This window comes from Trachinotus anak, unplaced genomic scaffold (assembly GCF_046630095.1).
Source record: "Trachinotus anak isolate AG129_WGS33_773 ecotype Australia unplaced genomic scaffold, CSIRO_AGI_Tana_v1 ptg000007l, whole genome shotgun sequence".
In the NCBI taxonomy this organism is placed as follows: domain Eukaryota; kingdom Metazoa; phylum Chordata; class Actinopteri; order Carangiformes; family Carangidae; genus Trachinotus; species Trachinotus anak.
In genome coordinates this window covers 12,019,387-12,036,156 of record NW_027273858.1, presented here as the reverse complement: position 1 = coordinate 12,036,156, position 16,770 = coordinate 12,019,387, and the positions used below count along the sequence as shown (strand labels likewise).

General features: G+C 43.4%; 1 protein-coding gene across 3 annotated transcripts in view; it reads right to left on the bottom strand.

Moving 5' to 3' along the window:
* Nucleotides 1-151: 151 nt before the first annotated feature.
* The window catches only part of lzts2a (leucine zipper, putative tumor suppressor 2a), a 43,042-nt gene continuing 26,423 nt past the window's right edge, over nucleotides 152-16,770 (bottom strand). For all 3 annotated transcript variants that reach the window (XM_071480576.1, XM_071480575.1, XM_071480577.1), the window contains 7 exons: nucleotides 7,549-8,178; nucleotides 5,416-6,078; nucleotides 5,193-5,315; nucleotides 4,693-4,839; nucleotides 3,826-4,341; nucleotides 3,370-3,474; nucleotides 152-3,198 (listed from right to left, as the gene is read on the bottom strand). In XM_071480576.1, coding sequence (XP_071336677.1) covers nucleotides 3,016-3,198; nucleotides 3,370-3,474; nucleotides 3,826-4,341; nucleotides 4,693-4,839; nucleotides 5,193-5,315; nucleotides 5,416-6,078; nucleotides 7,549-8,145 — 2,334 coding nt within the window. In that variant the 5' untranslated portion in view covers nucleotides 8,146-8,178 and the 3' untranslated portion in view covers nucleotides 152-3,015. The remainder of the gene's footprint in view (nucleotides 3,199-3,369; nucleotides 3,475-3,825; nucleotides 4,342-4,692; nucleotides 4,840-5,192; nucleotides 5,316-5,415; nucleotides 6,079-7,548; nucleotides 8,179-16,770) is intronic.

The following is a 16,770-nucleotide window of genomic DNA, read 5'->3' as shown; positions in this document are numbered from 1 at the left end:
TTAAATTCAATGATGAAATTGAGTGTGTCTATGCCTTTCAGATATTACAAAGTACTTCAGATGTTTGACTTTAATGCAATACATGCTCATTCAGTATAGTTTTGTGTTTAGGTAAAACAAAAACAAAAAAAACAGGTAAATCAACAGTCACTTTGAGGTGTGACAACTTGTTCTTTAATTAAAAACACAGTCATTTGTACAAGAAATGTACACATAAAAATAGACATGGACAACTACATACTTTATGAATTAATGAAGACACGACATATAAGCAAACATATAAAAAAATGCACACAAAAGGATGAAAAAGCCAAAAAAAAAAAAAAAAAAAAAGAAATGTGTTACTTTGCTTTGGTCTAATCACAGTGGCTACATTTGAAATAGACACTTTGTCTAAATAAAAGACAATGTCACTCTGTTAAACTATTTAGCGTTTTACATATTTACACAGAAAATGGTTATGAAACAGTAAAGAGAATTGAGATGTGAGGGGAAAAAAAACTGAAGTCTGGGATGCACACAGCACTTTTCAGTGAGGGAGTCAGTTTGATTTGCAGCACCTGTGCTTGCTGTTAACCTGTACCTGTGCTGCCTCTGTGGTGAGTGAGTAACAGTCTAGGTCTGGTGAAAATGGTCGGACAAACCCAACTTGTTCATTTCAAAAGTCACTTCCCTTGGCTTTATTTTAACAATTTATGCACAATGTTGACTTTTATTGTTCTACAATATCTTTTTAACAACGCTGAGTGTGGTAATGCCAGGCAACACACAGACTGATCTCATTTTCTGAGCGGGAAAACATAACACTTTCTTGGTTTGCATCAGTTCCAACCTCAACTTAATGAAGTCACTCAAAAATGTCCCGTCTCATGCATTTATAAAGGGATGACATGCACAAAACGCAACGATGAAGACATGGATCCGTGTGATTTTATGATACTGATAATCAAGTGAAAGATCAATCGAAATGGAGAGACAGGTCAAAACTAAGACCAAAATAAAAGCCCCCAACTGCTTTACCAGCTGCAAAGTTTGGTCATCAGATAGTGTATGTTTGTGTCACACAGATTATATAATGTAAACAGATTTTCATGCATTACAGTATTAGGTGCACTCCGTCTATGCTGCTGCCTCCATTTGTAATTGATCCATCATTTGAAATATTGGTATGTGATAGATATAGAGATATATATTTATATAGAAGTCTTTATACTTTGTATATTAAACCCACACTTATACCAGTACTACAACAAAATATCTTCAGGTGCTATATATAAAAAAATATACAACATCTTGTCCATTATATAGATTTCCATTTAACTATTATTCCATGATATAGACTCTTTGTAAAATAAAAGTTCTCAGCCCTCTCCTTTTTTTCCATAGAGACCCGCCATGCTACTGTGAGAAAACAGAGCAACCCCACAGCTGCAAATGTTAACATCCTCCTCATCGGTTTATATTTAGGGCTTTAACAGCCGACCTGCCTTCAGGACATCCAGTGCTGGAGCTACTGCATCTGCAAATTCCCATCTCTCTGCTTTCTGAACCAGCTTCTTCTGAAATCTGATATAACAAAGACATGCAGACATGCCAGTCTCACTACCATGGAGGATTATAGTCTAGGAGAGACTAGGAAGACTTTAAAAGTGTTATTTGGCTTTGGGCTGCCAAAAGCTAAATAAAGAGCACTAATGGGAAAGAAGGGGAATAAGTGGAAACTCTGAATAAGCATGCCTGCAGCTAAAACACCGGCCTAAATCTCTCAGTGTCGTGATGACCAAACTGGAAGACTATGCTCCATTTTCAGTTTCCTGATACCGGCAGCTGAGGTGCTTTTCACTGAGTAAGAAGGATGAGAATCAGCAGCATCCTGGAGATATCTCCCATGCTACACTCTGCTTCCTAGTGCTACATAAAAGTAAAATGTAAATGTTTATCTCAGAGCTTGTGAATGAGTTGACACATTGATCAAGTGCAACAACATAACTGTTGGTGGTCTGGAAAACATGACCAGCGTTCACATAAAGCATTTCCTTTGAACGTTTGGTTTCTGTGTCCTCTGCGGTTTGGGAAAATGACACAATAGGATGTCCATATGTAAGCAAACCAAGAGCCAAATGTCAAAACAGGTTTGTTTAACTTTGATGATTTGCTTCACAAGAAAGAGGCAAGTTGTACAAAATAATACCATGTTTCCCTTGGTGAGCAGATTCTTTCATTGCCAGTGACAACCATTTATACTGCATTTCTCTGGAGTGGTAACAGTCACAATACATTCCTTTTCAAAAACACGCTGCTGAGGAAATACCTCCAAAACAAAACTATCCTTGTCCTCTTTATAAAATGCAATGAACCTCTGATCCTCTGCACACTATGAAATAAAAACAGCGGATGTTATTATATTCTGTGTTATTTTCCCTTTAGCAGTTATATGGAAAACCAGCAGTTGTTGTTTGTGTCGCCAATGAGCACAGAGAGGAGAGGAGGTCATCATTAATAACCAGCAGTTGTGGTGTTGACGTTGATGGGACTACTGTCATGAACATGCATGCTGGTGGCCAGGCGTGTAATCTCGTGTGCTACCGCGAAGAGTGTGACTGCGCTTTGACCTGTGCGTGTAGAAACATTTTTTGCATTAAGTTCCCATCAATATTTGATACCCTGATTTGAACGTGGTCTAAGAAAGAAACACTTTTTTTTCAACTGCGTTTGCTCCCACCAAAGGGAAGAAGTCTTTGTGCTGGCTTTGTAGTGGGACTGAAACCCATTAAAAGCGCCAGGGGTGGACACCTCATGAGGATCTATTGGAGAACATCTTTTAGCAGGAAGTAAGAATTCACCTTTGGGAGATCTTCTTTTTGACAGTGACGAGTAGTGAGTGCTCACTCAGTGGTCCGGTAAAGCCATGTTGAAGAGTTAAATGTTTGGGTTACATCTTTAGAGTCTTTTGTGAGTTGTGGTCCTGTGTGTTTCCGTGCACAGATTACTGGAAGTGACTGTGTGTGTGTGTGTTTAGATCTCTGTGGCCGTGATTTCCTCAAAGTGGATGTCGTTGCTCCCACTGTGAACCTCATAGTCCTCCATGTCCCTGTTCTCCAGCTCCAGACTCAGCTCCCTCATCACCCGTTCAAGATCCCGGTTTCGACGGTACATCTGGATGTAGTTCTGCTGCAGCTGTTTCTGGTAGCGGATGACCTGGGTGGAAAAAGAAACAGTACATCAGTAGGTAGGGAAGTTTGTGAAGATCTTTCTGCAGCCCCGTCTATCTCAGCCTCTATTCAATCACTGCTGATGAACAAAAATGACAGATGACGAAGACTTAGAGTGGACTCATCAGCAGTTAGTACAAATCTTCCTCCTTTTTACCTTTTCCTTCTCCTCCTGCCACACCCTCCTCTCATCCTCAAACCGGGACAGTTGCTCCTCACTGGTCCTCCTCTCGTACATGAGCTCAGCCTTTAGCCTGTCCACCTGAGAAATAGAGGAAATGTTAGCCGCTACACTGTTAAAGGTCATTATCCAGAAAAACGTCCCTGTGATTGCTGTATTATTATATTATATTATCTAATTATTAATAGTGAAGCAGTATTTTAATGTCATGAACAGTTAAGGTGGAGCCTCAAGTTTAATCTTATCTTTTAATCTTTAAAAAGCAATAACCATGGATGTGAAATTAATGCAGTGGAGTAAAAATTATTTAGTAGCATAACATGTAAATACTCAAGTGAAGTACTTGAGTAAATTTACGTAGTTACTTTCCACTGCTGTACTGTTTCATTTTCATTACTTATGTCTGGAAAATGTGCAGAAAAACATATGTACCTGTTGTCTGAGTCCCAACACGGCTTCTGTATTCTGCCTCTGTGCCTTGGCTTCATCACTCTCTCCTCCCCAGACCAGATGAGTCTCCTCTCCATCGCGGTACACGGAGGGACTGGGCCCGCCCCTTCCTACCACACCTCTACCCTGTTGGAGGGACTGGTTCACGCACTGTCCCTTCATGGTTGCATTCCCAGGTAAAGAGTGTCCACTGTGATTGGACAGGGTGTCACGGAGCCGGGATGACTCCTCTTCCAAACGGCCCACTTTCTCCCGGAGCAGCTCAGCTTCGCTCTTGCGCCTCTGGAGTTCGTTCTCGCAGACTTCCAGCTCCAGAGATCGCGTCCGCAGGGCCATCTGGGCCTCCTGGGATCGAGCCTGGCTGGCTTGCAGTTCAGAGCGGGCTTCTCTTAGCTGAGCCTTGAGGACCACAATGTCTCCGGCCTTCTGGCTGAGCTCTGACTGGATCTCCTTCAGCTGCTGCTTCAGGAGGGAGATCTCTCCTGACTTCTGACACACCTGCAGGGACAAGAGAGGGGGAATTCGAGAAAGAGGTGGAAACGCTCAAAATAAATTGTTAGATTACAAACTGACATTTTGGATTTGCTTGCTTGTATAAGGTAATCCTCAAATCCTTTCAAGCTTATAAATTAAGGAGGTTAATTTAAACCTACTTGGTCTCACCTCTGACTTAACACCTTTCTTTTGAGTGCATTTTAAGCTTTTATTAGTGAGTCAACAGCAGAAAGATGAACAGAAAATGAGGGGGAAACGAGGTGGGGATCAACGTGCAGCATAGTTATTCTACCAGACTCAAATAGGAACAATGCAGCTCACAGTCGGCACCTTTAATCACTGACTCTCACCCACCTCCCACTTTGTCTCTTCCAGGCGTGGCCCAAGCTGGGTTTGCTCCCTCTGGATGGTGGCACATCTCCTTTCCAGCGTCTCTCTGTCCTGCAGCAGAGAGGAGAAGTCCTCCTGCAGCTTCTTTTTCTCCTGCTGTAGTTGAAATACCTAATAACACAAAGAGATGTGTCTTTTCAATCTATTCTACACACTAAAACAGACATGCAAATCTAAAATAAGACATACAAGCCCAAAGAGAGAATCTCCAGACTCATTAAAGAAGGAGATGCTTTATAATTCTACAATCATAATAATAATTTGAATAATTCAACTCCTACAAAATGAGTGATTGTAAAAAATCAAAACAAACTGCTGCACTTTTTGAGTAAATGCACCTTCAGGAAACGATCTTCTTCCAAACAGATGAGTTGAACTTCGGAATATAACCTGAACGGTATTTTTCCGTTTGCCCACATAAATCTCTCTAAATGTTTTGAGAGGTTTCTAAATACTTAGCGTACCTGTAACTGTAGCACCTGCTGTGCCCTCTGGGCCTTCTGAGAGGCCTGCTTCATCTTCGTGGCACAGCTCTGCCTCAGCTCCTCCATCTCTCTTTCACAGCGACGCTGCTTCTCCTCATACACCTTTCAGGGCAAAAGACATGGTTGAGTTCTTCACCTGTACTAACAGCATATCAAGTTGTTTATTGGTCAGTGTGGTGAGGTGAATGTCTTTATGCCTCACCTGGCAGATAGCAGCTTCATTCTCATCCAGATTTTCCCGGAGCTGCTGGAGCTCCATGTCTCGTTCCCTCAGCTTCTCCTCCAGCTCCCTCACCACCGCCTCATAGCCCTCCACTGGTGGGGGTGAATGGCCACAGGACCCGCTGTCCGACAGGGGCTGCCCGCGCCCACTTAGTGATCCAGAGCCTGTGCTCTTGCTGGATGAGGAACGTCCACTGTCTGAGTTAGTGTGACCATGGCTCCCGCTTCCACCTGACGTGTTTCGGCCCAGGCTTGTGACGGGCTCCAGCTGGCCCCCGGAGCCAGACCCAGAGCTAGAGCCCTCACTGGGGGCCAAACTGTAGCCTGTACTGCTGTGAGTAGGGAGGCTGGAGAGGGAGTTCCTCCCTGAATCTGACATGGAGCAGGATTGGCTGCTCCGAGCATTGCGACCGCCACTGTAGGAGTTGCGTTTACCTTCAGAGCCGGAACTGCAACTCCCTCCGTTGCCGTTCGTGCCGCTGGCGCTACTTGATCCTCCGAGGGGCAGCAGGAGGTTGAGGCTGGCCTGGCTCTCTGACAGACTGCTGCCCCCTGGCCGTGGTGACAGGTACTGAACAGAGTGACGATTCTTGGGAACGACAGGTTTGAACGCTGTAGGACGGATCAGCACTTTCTCCATGTTCTGAAAGTACAAAATTATATAAAAAAAACAGCATTAGTAAATGATAAGAACTAAGCTGTGCTAATTAGAAACAGCTGAATAAAACTCATTAGAGAGGGGTGAGTGATATGCTGGCAGGTCACCCCTCCAGGCTCAGATTAGTTTAATTTGGTTTAATTGATATTCATGGCCTTCATTAAGCAATTTTCTTAATGATTTTTTTCCTATCATCTGAGATAGAGGGAGAAAGTGAAAGAGAAGAGGACAGACAAAATCTGATTAAAAGGGCAGAGAAACAAAGAGGAGGGAGGAGAGAAGAGGAAGAGGAGATACACAGGCAGAGCAGGTATAAAAAAACTACTCAAATGTTCTCTAAGCATTTTTCTTAACAATCTTCCTCAGGGCTCAGTAATTACGTCACTGAATGTAAGTGAGCTCTGACATTCATCACGATGTGTCTGCAAGGTGAGTAGCTGTCAAATGATCCATCTGAGCCTGTCAGGCCAGTGATTAAGCTTCCCTCTGGATCGATGGAAATAAATAGCCAATTAGGCAGCTGAGGTAATCTCCTGAAAAAACGCATCAGCAGCACATGCTGCAGAAACGCTCATGTCTGTGTTAATGTTTCATGAGTACAGTGTGTATTCACGGGAGAGCAGAGAAAAAAATTCCTTGCTATGATATTTAGTGCCAGTGTGTAGTCTTGAGCTGTAATTAAAGAAAACATTTTTCTATAAATATCTTCAGGTCAGACGTCACGGTCAGTAACAGACCAGCACTTATGGGGCCAGTAGTTACGCTTAAACACTTTCAGTGAGGTAGTGTTTCTACTTTCTATATGTCCCCATTGCCCCAAATGTATGTTGTGTATAGTTTAAAGCTTAAAAATATATATTTATATATTGATTTTTGATGTGGCTGAAAGCTCAGTAAAAAGTTTTTTTATTGGGCCTTGAGTTCAGATATTTTGCCAAGCAATGATTTCCAAGGTCAAAAATTAACTTTTTCTCTCTACCATAAACACATCTTTGCCATGTTTTTACCCCAGTTTCTTGCTACAGACAATAACATCGGCCAAACGGATGTACTGGTTGGGCTCTAGGATTTATCAGTGTAAATATAGCACAAGCTACTACAGCCCGACCACCACAGGATTTCTGATGCCAACTAATATATTAAGATACATGGGTCGAAGGCTGTTTTTTTTTTAAACAGAAACTCATTACATAAACAACAATCTTGTTACGGATCCTTTTAAAAAAAGAAAGCATATGACCAGGAGAAACTTGTCAGTAATCTCTTGCAGACAAATGTATGTATATAACGAAAACACTGTCTCTAAATTACCTTAAACCTAGGTTGGCATTTCTGTAGCACAGGTTCTTGTTACTTATCAGCCCACATATAAACCCATACTGATGTATCTGCTTTAAATAAAAAATATATTATATTGGCCTGGCTCATTTTATCTCTATAATCTACTTTTCTTACCTTCTCTAACTGTCCAGACACTGGGATTAGTTTGGGAGGAGGCCCTCCAATGTTGCCGTTCAGAGTCCTGTTGTCCCTTTGGTCCTCCGAGTCACTGCAGGGGCTTGCAGCTGCCACTACCAGGTTGTCGTTCCAGTCTCCAACCACCACCTCATCACTCACATACCCAAAGTTCCCATTAGTGCCACCGCCTGCTGCTCCAGCAGAGTTACCAGGCCGAGGCTGCTTTTTGGTGGGCAGCGGTGGAGGCAGAACCTGGGCCTGAGGCTGCGTTTGGTTGCTGATAACCAGCAGCTGCTCTAAGGAGCTCCCGCTGCGGAGGGTGTTATCCTGAAGCCGGAAGCAGCTAGTTGCCGGCATGGAGCGCCGTGGTTTGGTGGTAAACTCGCTGGCAGCCCGGCAGTGTCTCTCCTGGTACGTCCGGCCTGATATGAGACTGCTCACAGAACCCATGGCTGTCCCAGAGCTACAGGGCCCACAGGGGCCTGAGCTGGGGCTTGAGGGGGAGTGGGTTGATAGTGGCCGGCACTGATGGACTTCAAGGCCTGGATTGGGGTGGTCAGTCACGGTTAAAGGTAGTGCCTGAACCAGAGCCATGGCAGCCCGACGGCGTCAGACACACCACACACTCTAATGAGAGAGAGAGGAAATAAGGAGAAGATTTTTAATTCATACTCTGGTTGCAACAGATGTGACTATTACACATGCTCTGTTGAAGAGTTGTATCCATGCATACAGAGTTTTTCATTCAATATTCACAAGACATAATATTTTCTTCTAACTGCCAACGACGTCAGAGTGAATTTTAAGGCCATTTAGCCCCCTAAAATTGAATGTAGCACTCCCAAATAATTTATTCTGCTTTTTCTGACTGTTTTAAAATTTGAAATCGAGTCAGGAATAAGAGCGTACACTAAAAAGGCTGGCAATAGGACCCAGCGCAGACTGCTGCACAGAGCTGCACAGTGGGGAAACCAGCGACAACCCACTACAGCAGTGTGGATTGTGGCTGCAGTGCCACACATAAAGATGAAGAGATGATACGATGAAAACTGACACCTACAAGAAAAATGTCTTTAAAATATTTCACCAGAGTGTAGAGTCACCTCTGGCTATACTGAATGAACTATGAGGGTTCAGAGCTTTGTCATTGATTTTTCTAAGTAGACAGTAAAAAAAATGTGAAGGCAATTAAATTTAAGACACAAGAAAAAGAAAGTGTTTAAGCTCTGAGCTGTTACTCAGTAAACTTTATGAATTGAGTTTGCCATAAAGTTTTCCCTGTTATTTCTTCCCAAATCACCTCCAGAGATGGGGATTTAGTTATCCTTCTTATTTGGTCTGTTCATGACTAAACCTGAGAAGCTAATGACTTTCCTATCAGCCTCAGCTTTGGTGTTAATTAGCAAATGTTGGTGAACACGGTGAACATTAATGCACTAATCATTAATGATACACTTAACTTACAAAAATACTGTCTGGAGTGGATTCAATCATTTATTGGCTCGGGATTTCATATGTTTTTTAACGTTTTCCCTTCAGCAGAAAACAAGAGGAACAGCAGATGTTTTGACGAGGCACAGCAGGAAAAGCACAGGTGTTGCTGACAACATTCGCGAAGGCCCTGCTGTATTCAGGTTCCCCAGTAAACTATGGCAGCGTGACAGTGAGCCAGCATGCACCGTACCAGCACTCCGAACCTGAAGCAGCTAATTCAGCCATCATTCGTTTTATTATTTACAGCTGTGCTTTTCTGTGTGTAGATGCTTTGAGTTAAACATAAAACATAATTACCACGCTTCTCGCTGACTGTTGCTAATGTGATTTGTGCTTAACATCTCATCCTTGTGTAAAAAAACAGTAAATAGCTTTATTGTCGGTTATGAATAACAGAGCTAATCACCTTATCATTATTCTTAAATTGTATTGCTGTAATTATGTCAAAATGATTAAATACATAATCTTGAATATTTGCAATAATAAAATGTGATATTTACTTTATGTACAAACTTACTGCAATTAAAAACAATCCTCTTTGCAACAGTGAAGCCAAATTATTTATTGACTTTTCGGCCTGTTCTCACTCACAAAACTCATTAGCCGCGGCCACTTTACAGCTGTTTATTTGACATATTTTTCCTGAGGGACCAGGTCTCCAGACCCCCCTCCCAGTGAAGGCGCATCCCTCATTAAATACATTCTATATCTCCGTTGAAGCCACTGCTAATTGTCAATGTCATTAACGAGGCAGGAGGAGAAAAAAGAGAATGGATTTAGTAGAAACTGAGGACGATACAGACGGGGGGAGAGAGAATGAGTCACGGTCATCACCGTCTGCAGCTGCTCTGTGATTTTCCTGAATGTCCTCATCTGAACCCAGTGCGCAGGAATCTGTGTATCACATCTAAATGCGTTTGAAATCCAGTCACTTTGTTGTCTCATGATCACAATGCTCACACACCTATCAAAAAAAAACATCTTTGAAGAAATGAATAATGGCCTCGCTTGGTTTCTGCACTATTTTTAGGATGAGAAACATGGATACATATTACTGACACAATAAGTGGCAGCAGATTAAGTCTTCCATTTGCAGATAGTATTATCAGTGTTAGTTGCCTGTGGCGACAGAGAGAGAGGGGACACATATCCTGAGCCTGTCGTGCCAAGCCCAAATCCGTCTGGCCAAGTGGAATAATCCACGCCAGCTATGGCTGCACACAGTCTGCCATGACTAACACAATCATACAAACTGACACTCATAGACATACACACACACACACACACACACACACACACACACACAGTGCAAGTGCGCGAACATTCACACACACAAAATGGATGCTTCAAGGTGCACATCAATCATAAAAGTCCCAAATGAAGTGTATAGTCTTAGAAATGAACGCCAAAAAAGACAGGGGGGTTTGTTTTGTTTACTGAAACACAACTTCATCAAAAGATTAGATCAGATAGCGCTTTGTTGTCAGATTCCTCAGAAATGTCTTACACACGTCTACACAGGAGGTGCAGTGTGAGCAGCACGTTAGCAGGGCAGCAGCAGGAGCAGCATTGCTCTGTGTGTGCGTGTCTACACAGGAAGTGTTCAGGCACAGTACTGAGTTATAGGTCACTCACGTTTTAGCAGCTCTCAGAGGCCAACACACAATCACTGTAGACGTAAACATACTCTTTGATCCACATTTACCAGTATGTAGCGTGAGTGAAGCGCGAGTAATCCAGCTGTCTACAAACACTGACGACGAAAGGCATCATTATGAACAGAAGCTTCAAATGAAGTGGTTGTTTCAGATTGTCAGTCTCATAAGGCTGGCGGCTGTAGCCCAACCCCACCCCTGACAAGCACTTTGTTTGAAGCATACCGATATCTTTAGTTGTAACTCTTCAAAACAGAAAGTCTTCTTATATCCACTATAGGTAGTGATAAGCTATATGTGAGAATGTAAGGTAGGATTTGAACTTCCGTCACTTCTGTCACACCATGAATGGTGTTGAACTTGGTGGTGATGCTGTCCCAAAGTCCCCATTATCCCATTATCCCGTAGGTGTGGCCGGTAGTATGAACAGAGGTGAGTGGAAAACATACCATATGAACTAGTTTGTTTCAAGAAGTAGAGTGTGAAGGGTTTAAGAGGGGAGGAGGGTAGCAAGGATGTAGATGGTTCCATCATGCAGCCCTACAGGGGAATTGAGGTGTTGGTCTATACACTAAACATAGGGTTGGTCTCATTATTTGATCAGTCAGCAGGGTGGTTCAGTTCCTACCAGTTGACTCCGTGTTGACTAAACTATGAGGATGTCTGTAAGGACTTGTCAGGGAGTGAGGGGGAGTTAAAGTAAGGAGACAGGCTTCATGAGTACACATGAGTCAAGGAGATAAAGATATGTGTGGTATGTGATCACTTCCCATGCCGAAATAATCACGCCTCACAACTTCCTTTCACCTTTTTATCCAGCCATCCCCACCTCTTCTTCACTCCCAGCCCTGACAAGGACCTCTCAGGCAGGCATAATAGAATTAACAACCCTCTGAGACCATCAACCGTGACCCCCTCAGCCCTAACCCTGTCACCCCCTGATGAGTGGAGGGGAGCTGGTCTGATTCTCTCCTCCCACCCTTATGACCTCCAAGGGTCTGGTTTTGTTCTGGCTACTCGGGCAACAAATCTCAAAAGCTAATTTCGCCCTCTGATGTTGCTCACTGGTTATTTCTTAAAAGTTATTGAAGCCCTCCTCCTCTCCTTGGCTGCATTCCTCTGACGAAGTAAAAAAAACATTTACCATCTCTCCATTCGCCCTCATTGCTTCCTCCACCTTCCTCATTACACGCATCCTCTTCTGCTGTCAGCAGCACAAGACAGGCAGAGAGAAACCAGTCATCGTCACTAAAAATAGAAAACATCTCAAGTGCCTGAAATCATTCTGATAGTCTTTCATGAGGCGTTTCTCTCAGCAAGGTATTTGAGTCGATGTTCAAAAATAAACTGCTGTAGTGTTGCAGTCAGCTATTATGGGGTCAAACCAGGGGCACTTTACAACACATCCTGACACTCTCAAACTATAAAATGATGCTGAATGGCTTAAAAGCAGCCTCTCACTGCCTCTGAGAGGAACTGGAAATAAACCAAGTGGTTGTGAGAGTTTACCCTCCACATGGCATCAACTGGCCGAGGATGAGTAAGAGCAGGGCTGACAGAAGAAAGAAGTTCCCAAGTATCTCTCTAACAAGATCTAAAATTGGGGTCTGTGATAGGGAAATAATCCAGTTATGATAAGTCCGTTAATAATGCCAGTATTACCCAGGAGAGGAAGCCCATTATTCCGCAGGAGCAGATCACCCCTTGCAATCACACGCAACCTCCAAGCTGTTCCGGAGACTCTGCTGGGCTCAGGACGGAGTTAGGAAAGCGAGAAAGAAGAAAGAAGAAAAAGAAGGGGGTTTAGGGGCGAGGATACAAAGGCAGGGTAGGTGGGGTTGATGGTCAGGGGTTTAGGGGAATTCCAATACCAGGTAGTCCAAAGTGAGGCTCCAAAGAGGCCTGAGCTCCTGGGAAAACCAGGCATCTATAATCCTATTTGGTCATTATTTGGAGAGCACACAGACACCAGGGTCTGAGCACCTTTAGGTCTCCTAACAAAATTAAATGTGAAGGGAGACATTGTTAATTCATCTCCTCTACTGCTGAGTACTGAACATGTCACTCAGTTTGAGTGAGTTTTCTTTTCTCTAGTTTCCCATCTCCTTTCCATATGTGTGCCCCTTTCAGATATAAAGGACATATAGGAGAGAAATGACAGCTGAAATCTACACTGTGGTCTTTTGACCAAGGCTGCATTTGCAGGAATTTCAACTGATGTGAGCTACAACTGTGAAAACAAACCAAGCTAAAGTATCCTCAGTCCTGTAAAACCAGGTGGGTTATGAGTGCATGTTGTCACCCCTTGTAGCAGCAAGAGGTCTGCAGTAGAGCCAATCAGGACAGAAGCGGCCCAACAAATGGTGACAAAAAGTGAAACATAGCTTGTTTTGACCCAAGACCCAAAGAACACAAAAGAACATAAAAAAGAGAAAAACAGAATTGGACGGGCTGAAACAAGAAAACGTTCAGCATTTTTATATGATAAATAATCAACCTAAAACTGTCAATTTCTGTCAAACACTTGACTTAAATGCATAATTGACTTTAAAATGGCAACTATGTTAGCAAACAGTTCCCTATTTATACATCGAGGACACAGGGAGCAACGTTATCATTGACCTGGAATCAAATCTCTGGTGTCTTAATGAACTAAATCCAATATTCAACATAAGCCTCTGTTTTGGTCTCGACTAAGAAGAGACTGAAGAATCTGTACCATTAGCTGCTAAATGCTCCACAGTGTTCACCAGCTATTGGCTAACTGTGTCTGCCTCTGGGAGCCGAGCAGGTAGTGTTCAGTCAGGACTTTCGAGCTTTTTCAGTGAAACAACTGCCTACTGGTGGTGAGACTGAACCAAGTTGTGCGGAATCAAACCAAAACAATGCGCTGAAAGGTGCTAAAATGAGGGGAGGAGACCAGCAGAGTCGTGTGAGAACTCTCTGTTGATTGATCACTAGTGACCCCTTCCATATTACAACCATTCGATCCTAATTAAAGCAGCTTTAATCACTGGTAAAGGTGACGTCTTCCTGATGAACTGCCAGGTTTTTAGGGTCTTTCACCCCCTTGCTCTGCTTTCATCCCTTTTTCCTCTTCCTGCTCATTTTCACCCATTTCCTCTCTTCCTTGCTTCCTGTGCTGGATTTTTTTTGTTCCACTGCTCCCCCGTCACTCTTTCCTCTTCCACCCCCCCCCCCCCCGCCTGCTCACCGGTCTATGCAGCTAGATTTTCATCTGCCCCTTCTTTAACAGCAACATCGCAGCGTGACTAACCGAATGCAAAGCCAGCGTGAAGCTGAGAGCAACAGGTGGAAAGTGTAAAACTGTCAGATAAGAGCAGATGATGTATGGATAAGGGCAAAAATATCAGTATGGGAGTGATAATCAGAACCATTCATAAAAAAGTGCCTTTGTATAATTTTTATTCTTATCTGATGGGTGCTCGCTGCACAGTAGAGTTTCGCTGGTCACAAAAACAGTAAGTTTTCACGATGAAGCAGGATATTGAGAGTGTGGTGTGAAGGTAAGAGCTTGTTCAGACCAGCAGAAATATGCTACTTTGGTATACAGAGCCTGGGTGGCCTTGATTAATCTTGAGACCAGTGATCCCAGTGGCTGGAGAGAGTGAGAAAGACAGACAGAGAGAGTGAGGTGGAGAGAAAATCAACAGGCTAGGTGAGTCACAATAATCCTTGCTGGCTGCTAACAAAAGAAAATCCGCAAGCACAGGCAAGGCAGAAACACACTGACACACACAATACCTCAGCAAGGCAATCAGTCAGCACCTAATCTACTCTCCCATTTATTTGTCACGCATCTCCTCACTGAAACTCCACAATTAAACTTCAAACAGGCAAGAAAATGGTATTGTAATGAAGTCAGCCGACTCCTCTGTAAAATGAGAGAAGTCTTTTAATGTTTTGCCAGAAGACCTGAGGTTATATTATGCCTCCATTCCAACACAATGACTGTCTGTCTGAGTGGCCGCTCACTGTCACCTACCCCCACATAGCTTGGCTTTAAGGTCTTACAGGGTGTGTGTGTGTGTGTGTGTGTACGTGTGTGTATGTGTGTGTGTGTTTGAGATTGCTGAATGCATAGAAACCTACTCAGTCCTCATTAACCCTTCGCCTCAGTGCCAAATCTTGTTTCACTCAAACCAGAGAGACATTGTCTTCTTTGGCAAAGTAACATGGTTGACATTGCAGCTTAACAAAAGTTGTGAATTTGAGAGTCCAGGCTGCTGCAGGGCTCTGACTTTATCAAACCAGGTTTTCTGTGGTGAAACAAAGGAAGAAATAAAGTTTCTAAAAAGTGAGTCTGTGCACGAGTAATTGGCAACAGGTCCTCCTTTAGTCCAGTTTTTTTCCCTTCCTCTTCTTTTACAACCAACTTGTTGGTGTTGCAGACTTTAGCTTCTAGCTGTGTTTGCAGGCGTTGCCATGGCAGCGGAGGCCATGCACAGGGCGAAATGAGATAGACAGGAGTAGTGGGAAAAGGAAGGAAGGAAGGAAGAAAGAGAGAGAGAGTGAGTGAATAGGTGAATGAGGGAGTGAGTCTTGTGTGTGCGTGTCTGACAGTCTGACAGCGGGCAGGTTGGCTCTTTAGCATCTCAAAGCATCTGGCCTCAATTCGGACCTAAGAGGCTGCTGGAGAGAGGGGTGACTGAAGCCTAGATTCTCTCTCTTTCTCCTGCACACACACAAAACTGCAGAGAAACTCACAAAGTCCCTGTGGGGGTTGACAGAGAGAGCAGCCAGCTATCTATTAAAATGGGTGCAGTAGACGTCAATGACATGAAAGTAGCGACACAGCCTTGTGAAAACACTATAGTCATTTGGGGACACAAACTGCCAGTCACGTGCTTATTTATGGGCCCAGTTTGAAATGAGTTGTGCATCACCATATTATTTTCTCCACAAGAGCAGCATCTGACTAAAACAACTGAGGTAGCATGCATATTTTGTGGAGGTAAAATCTTTGCCCATGTCAAGCTTAGGCATCCTTTATGAACCAAATTAGTGTATACATCAAAAGTAAAGCTGTCGCCTCAGTGTTCCTATTTCATCTCGACAGCACAAGGGCTGGGAACCATTTGGTAGTTTTTGATACTAGAGCAGAGTACTTTTTTCAGTGCCTTTTTAACATGAAAAAGATACATTTCTCAAATATTAAAGGAACAGATGGGACACGTATTTGTTTTCTTGGATAGAGTTAAATTTAAAAAATTGATACGACTCTCATGTTTGTGTGCTAAATTTAAAGCTACAGCCACCAGCCGGTTAGCTCAGTGTATCTTAAGGATTGACCAGCTCTACAGCTCACAAATTAACACATGACATCTTGTTTGTTTAATCTGTATACAAACCAATGTATAAAGGTGACGAATTATAGATACAAGCAGGTGTACACGAACCTTTCCTGATTGAAAAAACCTAATATTGGTCAAATCTGATCAATTGCTGTCCAGTGCTGTGGACATATTTCAGCTGGTGCCAGAACGTAATGAGATGCTATAACCAGCCTTTAATAGCAGTCGAGCTGAAGTTGGTTTGCAGTCAGCTGGCACTGGAGGAAATTGAGGCAATGGTATGTGAAAAAGGGAAAGATGGCTGACATTCCTGGTCCCCTCCAAAATGTTGGATTTTCCAGGAGGTTTTCCAGCCGCTGACAGTTATCCAGCAGCGGTCAGTGGTCAGACCCGCAGACACTGGAAATACCAAGAATGCCAGTGGTAGAGACACAGGGATTAGTCTGGCCAGTGGACTACCGTTTTATCAGGATCAATGACCGTGGACTTAACACGATAACTGGGGGTAGCTAATTTCTTATCAGTGCAGGAGCAGGTCATTTTTTCTTAGCATGTTGTTTACTTCAGTATGTTTTGGAAAATCCTGGTGCTCAGGCTGTGGTGACTTCTCATTGTCCCAACAGTGGAGAGAAGAGCAAAGTTTTCCCTCCTAAACCCCCCCCCCCCCCGCTGCTTTGGCTGTATGAACAGTGGAGGGCCATTGTTTCAGTTTAACAGAGGGCAGAGAGTAGAGAGACAGGGCCTGTTATCTCACA